Source organism: Megascapheus bottae, chromosome 31 (genome assembly GCF_031878675.1).
Source record: "Megascapheus bottae isolate mThoBot1 chromosome 31, mThoBot2.hap1, whole genome shotgun sequence".
NCBI classification, from domain to species: domain Eukaryota; kingdom Metazoa; phylum Chordata; class Mammalia; order Rodentia; family Geomyidae; genus Megascapheus; species Megascapheus bottae.
Genome location: NC_143539.1, coordinates 6912906 through 6928907, shown reverse-complemented (window position 1 = coordinate 6928907; position 16002 = coordinate 6912906). Strand labels below are relative to the sequence as shown.

General features: G+C 55.3%; 1 protein-coding gene across 1 annotated transcript in view; it reads left to right on the top strand.

The window, feature by feature from the left end:
• Window positions 1-16002, top strand: part of Samd4b (sterile alpha motif domain containing 4B) — a 27342-nt gene extending 11340 nt beyond the window's left edge. The window contains exons 2-13 of the mRNA XM_090322115.1: window positions 361-763; window positions 5935-6405; window positions 10266-10505; window positions 10828-10937; window positions 11050-11136; window positions 11664-12003; window positions 12153-12238; window positions 12618-12736; window positions 13149-13347; window positions 13491-13614; window positions 14450-14533; window positions 14729-16002. Coding sequence (XP_090178241.1) covers window positions 568-763; window positions 5935-6405; window positions 10266-10505; window positions 10828-10937; window positions 11050-11136; window positions 11664-12003; window positions 12153-12238; window positions 12618-12736; window positions 13149-13347; window positions 13491-13614; window positions 14450-14533; window positions 14729-14757 — 2085 coding nt within the window. The 5' untranslated portion in view covers window positions 361-567 and the 3' untranslated portion in view covers window positions 14758-16002. The remainder of the gene's footprint in view (window positions 1-360; window positions 764-5934; window positions 6406-10265; window positions 10506-10827; window positions 10938-11049; window positions 11137-11663; window positions 12004-12152; window positions 12239-12617; window positions 12737-13148; window positions 13348-13490; window positions 13615-14449; window positions 14534-14728) is intronic.

The following is a 16002-nucleotide window of genomic DNA, read 5'->3' as shown; positions in this document are numbered from 1 at the left end:
CTTTTTGGTGGTTATTTGGAGGTAAGAAACTCACAGACTTTTCTGCTAGTGTTGGCTTGGAACCATGGTCCTCAGATCTCAGCTGGTGTTCGAGCTGAGGGTCTTGTGCTTGCCAGGTAGGCCCTCTACTGTCACCTCCACTTGGGGGGGGGTGTCAATCACGAAGGCCAATCATGCCTTTTCTCTGGATCTGGCGGTGGGTGGGAAGTTGATTTGAGGCTGGCTTTGGTTTTCTCTTTCTCCCAGGAGCTCTGCTCTGCAGATCAGGTACCCCGACACAGTACCTCATGGGGCACCCACACCCACCTTCCCGCCACAGCTTCAGCTGCCCTGTTCACACCGATCTCTTTTCTTTTCTAGGAGACTGGAGAGGTGTGGCTGGACCAAGACCTCCCCAGATGTGAGCACGTCCCCTCCTCCCCTCACCACCCGTTGCTACCACGCCAGGGAACGTCCCCAAGCCCTGGCCCTCAGGGGAAAGATAACAGGAGCCCAGAGCCGAGACCATGTGACGGCGCTGGCCCTTGCCACCGCCGTCACCTGCCCCCTGGCCCCAGGCCCGGCACCATGATGTTCCGAGACCAGGTGGGCATCCTCGCTGGCTGGTTCAAGGGCTGGAATGAGTGTGAGCAGACAGTGGCCCTGCTGTCCCTGCTGAAACGAGTCACCCGCACCCAAGCCCGCTTCCTGCAGCTCTGCCTGGAGCACTCGCTCGCGGACTGCAATGACATCCACCTGCTGGAGTCAGAGGCCAACAGTGCTGGTGAGTCTTCCCCAAGGTGGAGCCAGGGAAGGACGCAGACCTGGATCATGGCCAGACACCTGCTCAGTGGTGCTGGGCAGTGGGGATTTGGGGTAAGGACAGCACAGGCTGGACACTAAATTGCCCCTAACAGGAAGGAGTCCTAGAGGGTGGCTGTGGGCAGCTGAAAGGAACACACTGAAGTCAGAGGGGGTTTTAGAACTCCTCAAGTTCACTCTCTGGTCCTTACTCCCAAAGATGGAGGTGGTGGTGGTGATAAATTTAGTCCTTTTTAAAAAGTTTTTGTTGGGGGGGGGGGTTGGTTGTATGGCTTGAATTCAGGGCCTGGGTGCTGTCCCCAAGCTTTTTTGCTCAAAGCTAGCACTCTACCACATTGAGCCACAGCACTGCTTCCAGTTTTCTTGTGGTACATCGGAGGTAAGTCTCACAGGGACTTTTCAGCCCAGGCTGGCTTCAAACCATGATCCTCAGATATCAGCCTCCTGAGTAGCTGGATTACAGGCAGGAGCCACCAGCGCCTGCGTAAATGTAGTGCTTCCTATCAGTTCTTGAGCAGTCTTGTGTCCTTTGGAGTGGATTTGGGATGGGCGAGCCAGGTTTCTCTGGAGCTTGTCCCTAGAGCTCACTCAGAGATGGCCTTCCTTCACAGACTCCTTGTAGAGTTTGTCCAACTTAGTCACCCTCTCCTTCCCACCTTCTCCTTCACCATAATAGTTTAATAGTTTGCATGGCATCCCTTCTAGCCATAGACCCATCCATCTTAGCAGTAGTTTTATGTGCGTGTCACAGAAGCACCATGGCTCTTAAGGGCTGGGTGATGGATTACTCAAACCAGAAACCACCCAGACCTGCCACTATCCCTCAGCTCCAGCACCAAAAGCAGGAGTGCTGTTGACAATAGGCTCTGTTCCCAGTGTCATCCTCTCCCCCACCTCTATCCTGAGTAGACAGGTAACCTGGTAGAAAATATGCCCTCCTCTTCACCTTTGACCTCTCTCGTTGCCCTAGTTGTGACTTTGATGGGCTCATCAGTCCTCGTGCAGGCTACCCCATTGCAAGGGCTGAAACCCCTCTGTAGCTCTTCAGACCTTTTCAAAGAAACAGGAGGCCTGAGCAGGAAGGCACATTCTTAGTGTTTTCTGAGGCTCATCTCCATGTCTAGTTTTCTGCTTCCTTTCAACTGTCTTTTCCAAGGATAGGGTAAGGAGCACAAAGAAATTGACCAATCCTGGCTTCATATCTCCAAAGACTTTCTGGAGAATGCCCTTAGGGCTAGGTGCTATCTTTGATGTTTAAAACCCCTGGGTGGCTCTGTGTGTGCTCAGTGCAGAACCCCTTGTCTGAAGCTGAGGCTGTTTCTGGTTGAGCCCAGAAGGGTGGCAGGGATGCTGGAAGTGACCAGCTGGAAGGGAAGCGGGGAGGTCCCTTCCTCTCAAGAGTTTGGGAGGGTGGGAGGAGGTTTCCCAGTTTAATGGAAACAGAGCCTGAGACAACATCCAGAAACAGAAAAGCAATAGCCTAGTTCCAGAACACCGAGGAGCCCCAGGGCAAACCTTCTTCCAGTGCCATCTTCCTGCTGTTTGGAGCCGAAGTGGCAGTCCTGGCCCTCTCTTCTCTGGCTTGTTGGGACCAGAAGGTGTTCCTCTGGATGGGGGGGGGGGGGATGGGGACCAGGGGAGCTTAGTTCCCTTCCCTCCCTCCCTTGACCACATTTCCTGAATTTCTTCCCACTGTCTGCCTTCTGAGTCAGTCTCCATATCTGGCAGGCTTAAGCCCCTCCTTCTCTGGCTCTCTGAATCTGGGTGGAGAAACTGAGGTCAAGAAGGGGCCGTGGCAAGTGAGTCACTAGAGCTTAACAGTCATGTCTCCACCCTCCACTTTCGGGCCATACAGTTCATCAAACAAAAATGTGAGCCCCTGGCACTCGCCCTTGTCTGTGTGAGATGGGCTGAGGCAGAGAAGGGCATCTCTGGAGCCAAATCCCAGCTCCTGGCTGGTGTCAGAGGCTGCCATGGTGGTTGCTCCAGCCCAGCACATGAAAATGGGTTTGCTCCTGGGATGGTCTTAGAGATATATTTGGCTCCTGTGATTTGCTAGGACCTAGGGTCATGACCTACTTAGCTCTGGTCACCTGGCCAGCCCTGCCCTGTTGCCTTTGCCAATAGTATTCCAGGTGGCACCCTGGTAAGGAGCAGCCATTGATGTGACAGCATGCCCACCTTCCCACCCCCCACCTACCTCCAGAATTTCCTGGCTGCTGCTTGTGCCTCTGGAGCTCAAGCTGTGTCTGCTTTTGGTAAATGACTGCATGGAATTCACCCCCCATGTGAAGGTTCTCTTCTGCGTGCTGCTTCTCCAGTCCCTAAACTTCAGGCTGGCTCTGCATCTCCAGCTAAAGCCCCAGCAGCAATAGCTAAAAGTCCTGAGCACTTACACATTCCATGAAATGACCTTGTGACCTAAGGGCCTGTGGCACAGAAGTCATCCAGGCTCAGAGAGGTTATAAACCTGATCCACCATTGCATGGACCAGTGGTAGAGGCTAGCATTTGAACTTGTGCTCTGCTAGGACCTGAGGCAGGGTGACCCCAACCCAGGGGATAGTTGAAGAGAGCAGGTCGCCTGTACGCCTTCAGGCAGGTATTCGTGGGCCCCTGCTGGGCCAAGACTCTGGGCTGGAAACTTAAGTTCATCCCACCCGTCCTCTGCTGCCCTGGCTGAGCTCACCCCAAGGGGCCTGAGGCCGTGCAGATTCCCTGGACCAGTTCCAGTGCTCGTTGATGCTTCCTAGTCATGGGCGGCCCGTCCTTCCCATCACCGCCATCGCTCACACATGAACACATCTCCCCAGGATCAGCCTCCGTGTGGCCAAAACCATGGACTCCTTTCTGGGCACTAGAACAAGGTCCTTCATTGAGCTCACCCCTTGAAGCTGTTCTGTCACGTCCCCTGGCAGTACCAGAAGAGAAGCTGCGTCCTTTACTCCTGGGGTCCTGGCAGTACTGCGGGGTGGGGGAGGGCCTAGACAAGGCCTCTTTCTCTCCCAGATGCCTCTGGCTACCCTGCAAGGCCTGAACAACAGCAATAGAGAACTTCAGGGTAGGAGGGTAGGAAGGAAGGGGCCGGCTGACTGCTGGAGGAGAGCTGAGAAAAACAGATATCATTGAGCCATAGTTCGATGCTCATTAAGGGCAGATGCTGTCCGATGATGGATTTTTTTTGTTTTCTTTTTTCTTTCTTTTTTTTTTTTTTTTTTTTGCCAGTCTTGGGGGCTTGAACTCAGGGCCTGGGCACTGCCCTTGGACACATTTTGCTCAAGGCCAGCTCACTACCACTTGAGCCACAGCACCACTTCTGGCTTTTTCTATGTATGTGGTACTGAGGAATTGAGGGCTTTGTGCATGCTAGGCAAGCACTCTACCACTAGGCCACACTCCCTGCCCCTTTTGTTTTGTTTTTTGTGTGAGTCCTAGAGCTTAAACTTAGGGCCTGGGCTCTGTCCCTGAGCTTTTTTGCTCAAAGCTAGCACCCTACCACTTGAGCCTCAGCTCTTTCTGGCTTTGTTGGTGCTTAGTTGGAGATGAAAGGCTCATGGATTTTTCTGCCCAGATTGCCTTCCAACCTTGATCCTCAGATCTCATCCTCCTTTGTAGCTAGGATTGCAGATGTGAGCCACCAGCACCCAGCTTCAGATGATTTTGTATATGCATCAACAGCCTAAATCTCAGCAGGCCCATAATCTTGGTCTACAGAGAAAGGCACTACCTAGGCAACTGTTTGCCAACCAGGACACAAGATCTTCACTTTGTCCTTAATTTCATTTGCTTGTCCTCAGGAACTGAAAGCTCAAGGACTCAGTTAGGGAAGGAGATTCCAGAGAGTTCCTTACGTGATCTAGTGAGAGATGGAAGGAGATTTCCTGACTTAGGAAGGGCTAGACCACCTTGGAAAGATGGATCTTTAAATGTGGAGATGGCGTGAGGGACAGTTTGTGGTAGGCTTCACCTGTCACTAGATTTTTCTCTTTACCTTCCCAAGTCTGCAAGCTGAGAGTAAGCCAAAGTTAAGGTGAGAGAAAACAGACATGTTCCTAATGTGTCCAACACATAGCAGATGCTCTGTAAACACTGTGCATGCATGGTTAGTGTGAAATCCAGGCCACAGGTTTCTAAGGACACAGAGAGACTTTCTTCAAGTTTCTCTGCAAGTGGCCAGGAGTCTATCCAGGTATCTGAAGACCCAGGGAATTTAGCATGAAAGACCCTTGGTTGATACCCCCTAACTCAGCCTCTGTTTCCTAGGCTGGTAGGAAAAGTGCATTAACCAAGAGACTTGAAAGATTAACTGGCATTTGCTGAATGCTGACTTAATGCCATGACTGTCACATAATTCCCAGCCACCTGCTGGGTATGGCTGGCTAGGGGCTCTTCTTCACAGAGGTAGAGGGACCAGTTGAAAAGCAACAGCAGGCACTCAGTGTATTCTAAATGTCAGGTCACTCTCCATTCTTTATTAGCTCATTGAATCTCAGAGCAGCACTGTGAACTGGGTACTATAATTATCTCCCCAACTTTGCAGGAAAAGAAATCATGGTTTGAGGAGGTTCAGGTTGACTCCTCCCAAGGTGGAGCTAGAAGGTAGAGGAGTCTAGACCATCTGACTCCAGTGCCCACACTTCTTGCCCATGTCCTGTGTTGCTGTCTCCAATCAGGAAAGAGGTTGTTTCATGGTGGAAGATGTAGAGGCTGTGAGGACGGGGGTGGAACAAAACGGGCCTGGGGATGGCAGGAGGAGCCTTCAGAAATTAGAAGCCGGGCGAATTTTTGTTTTGTTTTGGTCAGTTGTGGGGCTTGAACTCTGGGCCTGGGAGTTGGCACTGAGCACCCTGCCCCTTGAGCCACAGCACCACTTGGGTTTTCTGGTGATTAATCTGAGATAAGAGTCTCATGGACTTTTTAGTGCCTGGGCTGGCTTTGAACCCCAATCTTCAGATCTCAGCCTCCTTGAATAGCTAGGATTACAGGTGTGAGCCACCTCACCCGGCTCAGGGTGAATGTTTGATCTCAGAAAGCAGGGGAGGCTAGATCTGAGAGGGCAGACCACGGGCAGGTCTTGCGCTCCTGAATAGTATCCACTCAGGCCCTCCTGACATCCCATCTCTTCCTGCTGCAGCCATCGTCAGCCAGTGGCAGCAGGAGCCCAAAGAAAAGGTGGTGTCTCTCCTGCTGTCCCACCTGCCTCTGCTTCAGCCTGGCAACACGGAGGCCAAGTCAGAGTACATGCGGCTGCTGCAGAAGGTGCTGGCCTACTCCATCGAGAGCAATGTCTTCATCGAGGAGAGCCGCCAGTTGCTCTCCTATGCCCTCATCCACCCGGCCACCACGCTGGAGGACCGCAACGCGCTGGCACTCTGGCTGAGCCACCTGGAAGAGCGGCTGGCTAGTGGCTTCCGCCCCCGACCAGAGCCTGCATACCACTCACGTCAAGGCTCAGATGAATGGGGGGGACCTGCAGAGCTGGGCCCCGGAGAGGCAGGGCCAGGTTGGCAGGACAAGCCACCTCGGGAAAACGGACACGTCCCTTTCCACCCAACCAGCTCCGTGCCGCCAGCCATCAACAGTATTGGGAGCAGCGCCAACACAGGTGAGGGGGTATCCCAGAAAGTGGCCAACTGAGTGTCTTCATTTCTGGGCCTTGGGCAAGTCCCCTTAGCTGTATGGAGAAAGGCAGAGGTTGAATACGACCTACATAGACAGTTGATTGAACCTATGCTGTAGGGTTTTAGTTCTTTTTGTTTTGGTAAGTTTTGGGGCTTGAACTCAGGGACTAGGCACTATCCCCTGAGCTGCTGCTGCTGGGGTTTTTTTGTTGTTATTGTTGTTTGTTTTTTTGCCAGTCTTGAGCCTTGAACTCAGGGTCTGGGCACTGTCCTTGAGCTTCTTTTGCTCAAGGTTAGCACTCTATCACTAAGTCACATTCCCAGACTGTGCCTGAGCTTCTTTGCTCAAGGGTAGTGCTCTACCACTTTGAGCCCCAGTACCACTTCTGGTTTTCTGGTGGTTGATTGGAGATAAGAGTCTTCTTGACTTTCTTGCGCTGGCTGGCTTTGAACAGTGATCCTCAGATCTCAGCTTCCTGAGTAGTAGGATTACAGGCCTAAGCCAAGTTTGAACGACCACTACATCTTCTTGGGCTCCGGCTCAAGGTCCTTGCAGATTTTTTTTTCCAGTCCTGGGGCTTGAACTTGGGTCCTTGGCACTGTATTTAAGCTTTCTCCAAGCTTAGTACTCTACCACTTGGGCCATAGCACCACTTCTAGATTTTTCTTTGTATATGGTACTAAGGAATCGAACCCAGGCTTTGTGCATGCTACGCAAGCACTCTACCACTAGGCCACACTCACATTCCCACCCCCTCTTGCAGATTTTTTTTGTTTTTATGCTTATTTTTCTTTTTGGCACACAGGGGCTTGAACCTGAGACCTACACATGCTAGGCAAGCACTCTGTCCACCAGCTTTATAAAGGACTAAGCTTGAACAATTTTGAATCAGAGTCTGGGCCAAAAGAGAGAAGGGCATTAGGCTTGCACACAGAGAAGGTAGGGCATGAGCCCCACCGGCCTGGACTGACGTAGTGGTGGAGGCCAGTACGCTGCATGTCTGACGGGCATGGATCGATGTCAGAACCCGATAGCACTCACCTTTACCAGCTGCTAAAGAGCAGCTGCTACGGACTCCACATGGGAATTCAGGCAGCAGGTCCCCCAGAGCACCCAGTTCTGAGGCAGCAAAGCCAGAATTTGAACTGAGGTCTTAGACCCCAAGTGTGTATGCACGTGCACGCCGAGGGGACTGAGGATAGATTAAAGCTTTTAGATTTTAAGCAGTCGCAGGAAACAGGAAACCATTAAAATACTTTTGAGTGGGAAGCCAGGATTGGCCTAGGAGGGCAGGCGGGGTGGGTTTGGGGTGCTGCCAAGGACAGGGAGGTTTCTTGGAGGGTAGAGGCCCTGGATCTCCAGTCCACATTCCTGTTCTTTGAATCCTCTGCCATGGCCAGCCTCCACACCAATGCATGGCCAAGCAGGGCTCCTCGGAACTTCTTGATCCTTCCAATCTGTCCTTTCCTGCCTTCAGTGTCTTCTGTCCCTTGGCTGAGAAGGGGAGGAAGAAGATCAGAGGCACAAAGGCTTGTATTGAGGGTTCTTGTGCCTTGTAGACTGGAGTGTGCCATCTTCCTTCAGGAGTCCCAAGTGGGGCAGAAGTAGGGGCAGGGAGGTCTGAAGGAGCCTTGGATAGAGGCCCTGGGGCCTGTGCTGGGCAGGGCCGAGGCTGGCTGCAGTGGGTGGCCTCATGCATTGTCCTCTCCCTTGAATGGCTTCCTGGCTAGGAGCATGAGGCTTGTCACAGGTGGTGATGGAAGGTGCCTTAGGGTCGCCACCAGGCTGGCCTTCTTCCTGGGCAGGGTGTCAGTGGACCACTGGCAGGAACCCCGGCCTTCCCATCAGAACAAGGCCAGTGGTCTCTGTTCCCTGCTCCCTGTGGGAACTGGGGCAAAAGACTTCAGCTTCCTGGGCCTGGCTGTCCTCGCCTACCCAGGCTTTTGGCTTTGTTTCCTTTTTTTCCTCTATGCCGCTGCCTAGAGGTACTTCTGGGTTCTCTGTGCCAAACTGCCTGCCCTTAGTGCCCTTTTGTCCTGCATGAGACTTGGGAGGCTCCTGTGCCTTGGGCTTGATCTTGGCTGCAGAAATGATTGGGTTGGTGGCCATCCTGCACAGTTCAGGCTGGTGAGTGCTGAGGGCTGCAGGCTCTGGGCTTGCAGCTGTGGAGGGGACTTGAGGCTACAGCAGGGTAAAGAGGTTGGAGGGGAGAAGTGAGCCACAGGCCAGAGTGTGGGCCATGGGAAGATCTGGAGGCTCACAAGAGCCTGACTTGTTTTAGAAATAGTTAAAAATCGGGGGCCAGGAGTTTGGCCTAGTGGTAGAGTGCTTGCCTAGCATGCATGAAGACTCGGGTTCGATTCCTTGGTACCACATACTTAAAAAAAGCCAGAAGTGGAGCTGAGGCTCAAGTAGTAGAGTTCTAGCCTTGAGAAAAATCCAAGGACAGTCCCTCTGGCCTGAGCTTAAGCCCAGGACTGGCCAAAAAAAAAAAAATCAGAAGCCAGGCACTGGTGACTCACGCTTGTAATCCTGGCTACTCAGGAGGCTGAGATCTGAGGTACTAAAGACTGAGTTTAACTACCAGAAATCTGGAAGTGATACTGTGGCACTATGGGTAGGTAGAGTGGTAGCCTTTTGCTGAAGAGCTCAGGGACAGAGTCCAGGCCCAAAGTTCAAGCCCCACAACTGACCTCCTCCAAAAAAAAAAAAAAATCAGGTTAGAGGACTCTGCATCCTCAGAAATGGGAAAACCAGCCCGCTGTGGGTGGCTCAAGCCTGTAACCCTTGCTGCTTAGAAAGCTGAGAGCTGAGAATTGCAGTTCAAAATCAGCCTAGGCAGGAAAAAAATAAGGAAATGGGATAACTTGAGGGTCTGAAATGTCCTGGAGAGAAGGGCATCATGGGTAAGGCAGTTTGGGCTTCAGGGAAGCCAATGACAGGAATGTTAAAAAACCAATCCATGCACCTCATTCTCTACAGGTGCTTAGGAAAAAACGGCTCCATAGCCGAGACCCACAGTGGTCGCTAAGAACATATTTATAGCTAAGATAAGACAGGTTCTCTGCATCACAAACATCTTCCAGCAAATAAGAGACTAATTTCAGGTTTCAGAGGTGCTGTGAGGAAGCTGAAACAGTCGCCACGGAGGCTGGAACAGTGACCTGAGCTTTGAAAGTTCAGTGTAGGCCCCAGGAGGGAGGAGGGGACATTTGAGGTGAGACCTGAGAGCACTAACTGCTAGGATTAGGAGAAGAAGCAAGTGGGTTAGGGCTCTGGTGTGGCTCCATGGTAGAGTGCTTGCCTGGCATGTGTCAAGCTTGGGGCTCCATCACTAGCACTTCTGGGCAGGCAGGAAGGGAAGGAGGCAGACAGGCAGCCTAGCTTGAGAATTCCTGGAGTAAAATGGGGGCCTAGGAGAGGTGAGGGTTTCAAAGGCCCGGATGGGCCAAGAACCTGCCTGGGCTATGGGGAATGAGGTCAGGTGAACCAGAGGGGGACCAGAGGTCCGGAAGAGTTGGATTTTGTTTGCAGCATGAAGGAAAGCCCTGGGAACTGAGAGGGACATTGAGATTTGTGTGTTTTACAAGGCACAGCGTGGCCACTCTGAGGACCTTCGCTGTAGGAGGCAGGGAGGCAGGCAGGTCACTGAGATGCCCAGCCAGGCTCTCTGGGGCTTGAACCAGTGGCTTGTTGGCTGCTGAGTGTTAGGGAAGAGAATGAGCAGTGTCTGAGACACAGTGCCCTTGGGCTCCTGTGTCCCTTCCTGGTGGCTCATGGAGCTGGTGGGAATGACCGCTTGTTTAGATTCCCCAAGCTGACCTCTTCTCCCTCTCTGGCCAGGTCTCCCCTGCCAAATCCACCCCAGCCCACTGAAGCGCTCCATGTCACTCATCCCTACGAGCCCCCAGGCCCCTGGTGAGTGGCCGAGTCCAGAGGAGCTTGGGGCCCGGGCCGCTTTCTCCACGCCCGACCACGCCCCCCTCTCGCCCCAGAGCAGCGTGGCCTCCTCTGGCAGTGAGCAGACGGAGGAGCAGGGCTCTAGCCGGAACACTTTCCAAGAGGATGGCAGTGGCATGAAAGGTACACCTGGAGCTGTGAGGACCGAAAGCCATCGTAGCTGTCCCCGTCCTCCATCCCCTGGGGAAAGGTCTGAGAGGAGCCTCGGCCCCTAGTGCTCAAGACAGAGCAGAGAGACCCACATCCACCCTCCCAGGAAGCCACATGCCCGGAAATATGGCAAAGCAACGAGCAAGACCTCGTGGGGTCCTAGGACCCAGTGAGCCCTCCCAGTCTAATGCAGTTTTAAGGCTCCCTGTGGCCCAGGCCTACCTGCTCCCCTCTCCCCTCCCTCGCTCTAGTCACCAGGGTCAAGGCCCTGACCGCGTGGTCTCCGTTTCCACAGATGTGCCCTCGTGGCTCAAGAGCCTCCGCTTACACAAGTATGCGGCTCTGTTCTCCCAGATGAGCTATGAGGAGATGATGACCTTGACCGAGCAGCACCTAGAGTCGCAGGTGAAGCCGGGGGGACTGGTGGGGAGGTGTTGGTGCCAGCACTGTCCGATACTGTCCTGCAGCCAGGGTTGCCTAGAAGGCACCTAACTCCCTATCTGTGTCCTTCCCACAGAATGTCACCAAAGGGGCCCGTCACAAGATAGCCCTGAGCATCCAGAAACTTCGCGAGAGGCAGAGTGTCCTCAAGTCCCTGGAGAAGGTAAGATGTTCTCTGTCCCTTTTGGTTGGCCTGGCTGTCAGCTGCCAAGGCCACCTCTTGCATCCCCTCACTCCTCAGGTCTGACCTCCAGTGGCCACAGTCCTAGGCAGTCAGGTGCCAGAGACCAGGTTGGCATCAAAGGGCTCACATTTCATAGCTTCTCTATGCGATGCTGTGTGCTCTTTAACTTTTCTGACTGGTCTGTCTTTCTGGTAAGGAAGTCAGTTCCTCCCCTGTGTGTGTGGAGGGGGGAAGAGAGAGAGATGGGGACATGGAGATACAGGGAGAAGAAGAAGGTCTCTTTCCATTGTTGCCTTCTGGCTTTTCCTCCCCAGCCTGTGGTGTCCACTTCATATGAAGTGGATCTGATTCCTCCTCGTGTGTCCCTGAGATCCACCGTTTAAGTTCCACAGTCCTCTGCCTTAGAGGGGAAGAGCCAGCAGTCCCCTTGCTGTCCAGTCTCCCCAGCACCCTGTGTGAGCCCCCCCCGGGCTGCGCCTTTGACCCAGTCGGCCCTCTGCACGCAGGATGTGTTGGAAGGTGGGAACCTGCGGAGCGCTCTGCAGGAGTTGCAGCAGATCATCATCACCCCCATCAAGGCCTACAGCGTCCTGCAGGCCACTGTGGCCGCCGCTGCCACCACCCCTACTGCCAAGGATGGAGGCCACGGGGACCCACTGCTGCCAGGTGCTGAGCCTCCTCTCGCCCACACCGGCACAGACAAGGGCACCGAGGCCAAGGACCCACCAGCTGTGGACAGCTATCCCCCTCCACCAGCTCCAGCTCCCACTGATGGCAGTGAGCCAGCCCCTGCTCCTGTCGCCGACGGGGACATCCCCAGCCAGTTTACACGGGTGATGGGCAAAGGTAAAAGCAGCCAGACGTCAAGGTGAACCTAGGTTACACGGTGGGAGCAGCTGGGACATCCCTGAACCTGCTGGGTAGCAGGTGAGTAACTGCCACGCACCTGGCTGAGACCCTGACCAAGCATTTCCCGTCCTCCTCCTGTCCCCCAGTGTGCACCCAGCTGTTGGTGTCCCGACCAGATGAGGAAAACATCACCAGTTACCTCCAGCTCATCGAAAAGTGCCTGACTCATGAGGTAAGACCTTCACAGAGCTGCTGAGCAGGGAGAGGCTGGCTGTCCCCCTCTCCTCCCCGGCCCCCAGGTCCTACATGGCCCATCCGCCCCACCTCCCCACCCTCATCTCTCTGTGGACGTCTCAGGTGGCTTCTCAGAGCCCTTGTTCACGCCTGTGTTCCGTCCCCACATTGGGACAGGTTCCTGGAGAAGCCTTACAGCGCCTGCACGCTCGCGACGCCCACGCTGCCTCTCCTAATCCTCTTGGGGGAGGTGGGAGGCTGGCCTGGCCTGGTTCCACTGAACAGGTGTCTCCCCAGCCAGCACTGCCTGGAACCAAGTGGAAGGCAGGTGGGAAGCAAGCACCTCATTGTTCCTTCCTTGTCCTCCCCAATTCTAGGCTTTCACAGAGACGCAGAAGAAACGGCTGCTGTCCTGGAAGCAGCAAGTGCTGAAACTCCTGCGGACGTTCCCACGCAAGGCGGCACTGGACATGCAGAACTACCGGCAGCAGAAGGGGTAGGGGTCGGGGTCAGCCAAGCCCCCTGTGCTTGCCAGATGGTGCTTGGAGAACTAATGGGGTTCGGGGCTGGAGTCCCTGTTGTGGTATCCCTGCAGTGACTGCCTTCTTAGGAACAAAGCAGGGTCAGGGATCAGGATGGAAGCGGGGCCCCGGGGTTCCAGCGCCTTCAGAGACTGCCTCCCCAGCTTGTGCGGGGAGCTCCTGAAGCCCCTTCTTGCCCCAGGCGAGCATCGCACAGACTAGTTGCACAGTCTCCGCCAGAGTCAGCTTCGAGTGGACACAGTCCCTGCCCTGTGAAGATGTGTGGCACTCGACCCTCCGTTCCATCCCCCCTTGGGGTGGAGGGGGAAGGGGGCCCACGCGGGCCCGCGCACCCAAGCTCACTGCCCTGCTTTCTGTTCTTTCCAGCTGGGCATTCGGCTCCAACTCGCTCCCCATAGCTGGCTCTGTGGGGATGGGGGTGGCCCGGCGCACCCAGCGGCAGTTCCCCATGCCGCCCCGTGCCCTCCCGCCCGGCAGGATGGGCCTTCTGAGCCCCTCGGGAATTGGGGGTGTCTCCCCTCGACATGCCCTCACCAGTCCCAGCCTTGGGGGCCAGGGCCGACAGGTGAGCCACCTGGCACGAGGTCCGCGGAGGGGGTGTTGTGTCTCTGCCCTGGTCCCCACAGAGGGGAGGGGGCTCATGTTCAGCTCCAGTTCCCCCGGGGCCTTTTTCTCATTTGCCCTTCTCTCTCCCCACGGACCCTGCAGAACCTGTGGTTTGCCAACCCTGGAGGCAGCAACAGCATGCCTAGCCAGAGCCGCAGCTCTGTGCAGCGCACCCACTCGCTCCCGGTCCACTCATCACCCCAGGCCATCCTCATGTTCCCTCCAGGTGAGGCCCCCGCCCCAGGCACCGCCACTCTGCTCCCACACCCAGCAGCAGCACGGGAGTCTTCACTCACCTCCTGCGCCACTCCCCTCCCCCACTCCCCACGGTGCCTCTTGCTGTGTAGGATCATTAAGTTCTGTTCGGAAGGGCTTAGGGGGGAGAGGTCAGAGCTGGAGGTTGCTGGGAGTCTGTCAGAGCCATGGATCCAGGGTCCCTGCCTCCCTGGAGGAGTGGGGCCATCTGCCCTGGACCGATGGCTCTGGGCTGCCCCTCCCTGGGGATTGTGAACGTGTGAGCCCTCCATGAGTTCTTCCCCTTGAGGCATTGCAGCGCCCAGGGGAGCCGCAGACGTTCCCCTCATTTCCCATCAGGTGTCGGTCTCACACCAAAGGTTTCGGGAGACAGGTTCTGCTAGGAACTGAGCTCAGGACTCGATGGCTGGTGGGTGGTGAGAGAGGACACCAGGTCTTCTAAGCCTAGCACAAAAGCAGCTCAGTGGGGAGCACTGAGGTATCAGGTCTGCTAGGTCCCCAAATAGGAAAGAGGTCCTTGGGTGAAGTGGCTTGAAGACACTGGGGTCACTGAGCCTGCCTGGACCCCATCCTATAAGCAGGTATAAGCAGGCACAGGAATGTGACTTGATCTTTGCTATTGGCCCATGCTCAGAGGTCAGCATTGGCCTGGTGTCCATGTCCAAAACAGCCCCGGCCTGTGGGCCTCCAGGAAAGCTCCCTCCGCTCTGTCCACACAGCTCCGCCTGCCTTGTGACCCCTGTCCCTAGTCCTCCACCCTGTCAGTGCACACCCTTGGTCCTTCACCACCCTCTTCTCTCTCCCAGACTGCCCGGTCCCTGGGCCTGACCTGGAGATCAATCCCACCCTGGAGTCTCTGTGTTTGAGCATGACAGAACACGCCTTGGGTGGTGAGCATTTCCTCTTTCCCTGACCCAGCGCCCACCCACCCTGCGCCTCCACCTCGGAACCAAGCAAGGTTCTGAGGGGCCCAAGGGGAGATCAGACTCCAGGGAGGGCCACTGGGGTGACAGGTGACTTGAGTGCCTTCCTGAGGCCTCCCGCCAGCTCCTGATCTGCCTCCCTTCCTCCCTTTCTCACCACAGATGGGACAGACAAAACCTCCACCATCTGACAGGACCCTCAGCCCAGCGCTCCCATAGGCTCCCTGGGCGGCGGGCGGGGCCAACCCCAGCCGCCTCCTGGGCAGCGAGAGGGTGGGCTGGCTCAGCTACTTGTTCTAATATTTTTCTACTCTCACCCTCTTAACTTTTGTTTAACATTGGCACACGCCTTGCTCACTCCCAGGCCCCTTGAGAGACTCTGCTGAGGCTGGGGGACAGGGGGGTTGGCCAGGATAGTGGGGGCCAGGACCAGCCAGACTGCCTGCCCCTCCCCGCCCCTCCCCTTTCCTCCCCTCCCTTCAGCAGTCCACTTGGCCCAAGCTCACCCCTGCCTCCTCCAGACCCCTGAGTGCTGTCCCTGCAGTGGGCCAGACTCCCTGATGACAGCCTGACTGCCACCTTGTGGATCTGCTCTGAACCTCACCGTGGGGGAGGGCGAGCCAGCCAGGAAGTCACTGGAGGAGCTGGGGAGAAAAGGAGGGCCAGGAGTGGAGCCCATCTCCCCTCCCCAATGCCTCCCCTCCCATATTACCCCAGGACAGGAGCCGCCTTCTCACCTCTCACCGTTGTTTGTCAGAGGTTCTCTATGATTAATTTCTTAGGCCTATTTAAGATGCATATTTATATAGTTCTTAATGGTTTTTCTCTCTGATCATTCCCTGTCATTTTTAGAATCCCCAGGCCTCTCTCTGAGCCAAGACAGTGGCAGGGGGAGCCTGAACTTTGTAAGGGGAGAGGGCAGCGCCCCCTCCTCCAGACCCCCTCGCCCTCCTTACTCCCCAGCCCTGGCTCCCAGATGTGGAGGATGAAGGTGGGCAGCCAGGCAGCGGGGAGGCCGGAAGTCTGTTGCCTTAATGTCCCCTTCCCCCACCAACACTGTCTCCGCTCCTGGGTCTGGTGGCAAAGGACTTGGAGGTCAGGAACACAGGACAGGGGATTGTTTTTCTGTTTGTTTTTCTCCCTGTCCCCTTTTCTTTCAGCCCCTCCCCCCATTGTCATGACCTCATGTAAGTGGAACACTATATCCAAACCCAGAGGTGCGTCCCAGCTCAAGTCCACAGACCCTCTGTTCCCAGTTCTGAACCATGAGGGCTTGTGCTGGGGCCCAGGTGGAAGGAGGAGGCTTGGGGGTTCAGACAGTGGGGAAGCCAATCCCCCTATTTTAACCTCTTCTCCCCTCTTAACCCACCCCCACTCACTGGGACATTCTCAAACTTTTCACATCGAAAAGGAAAAAAATGTTATTTTTAGATACA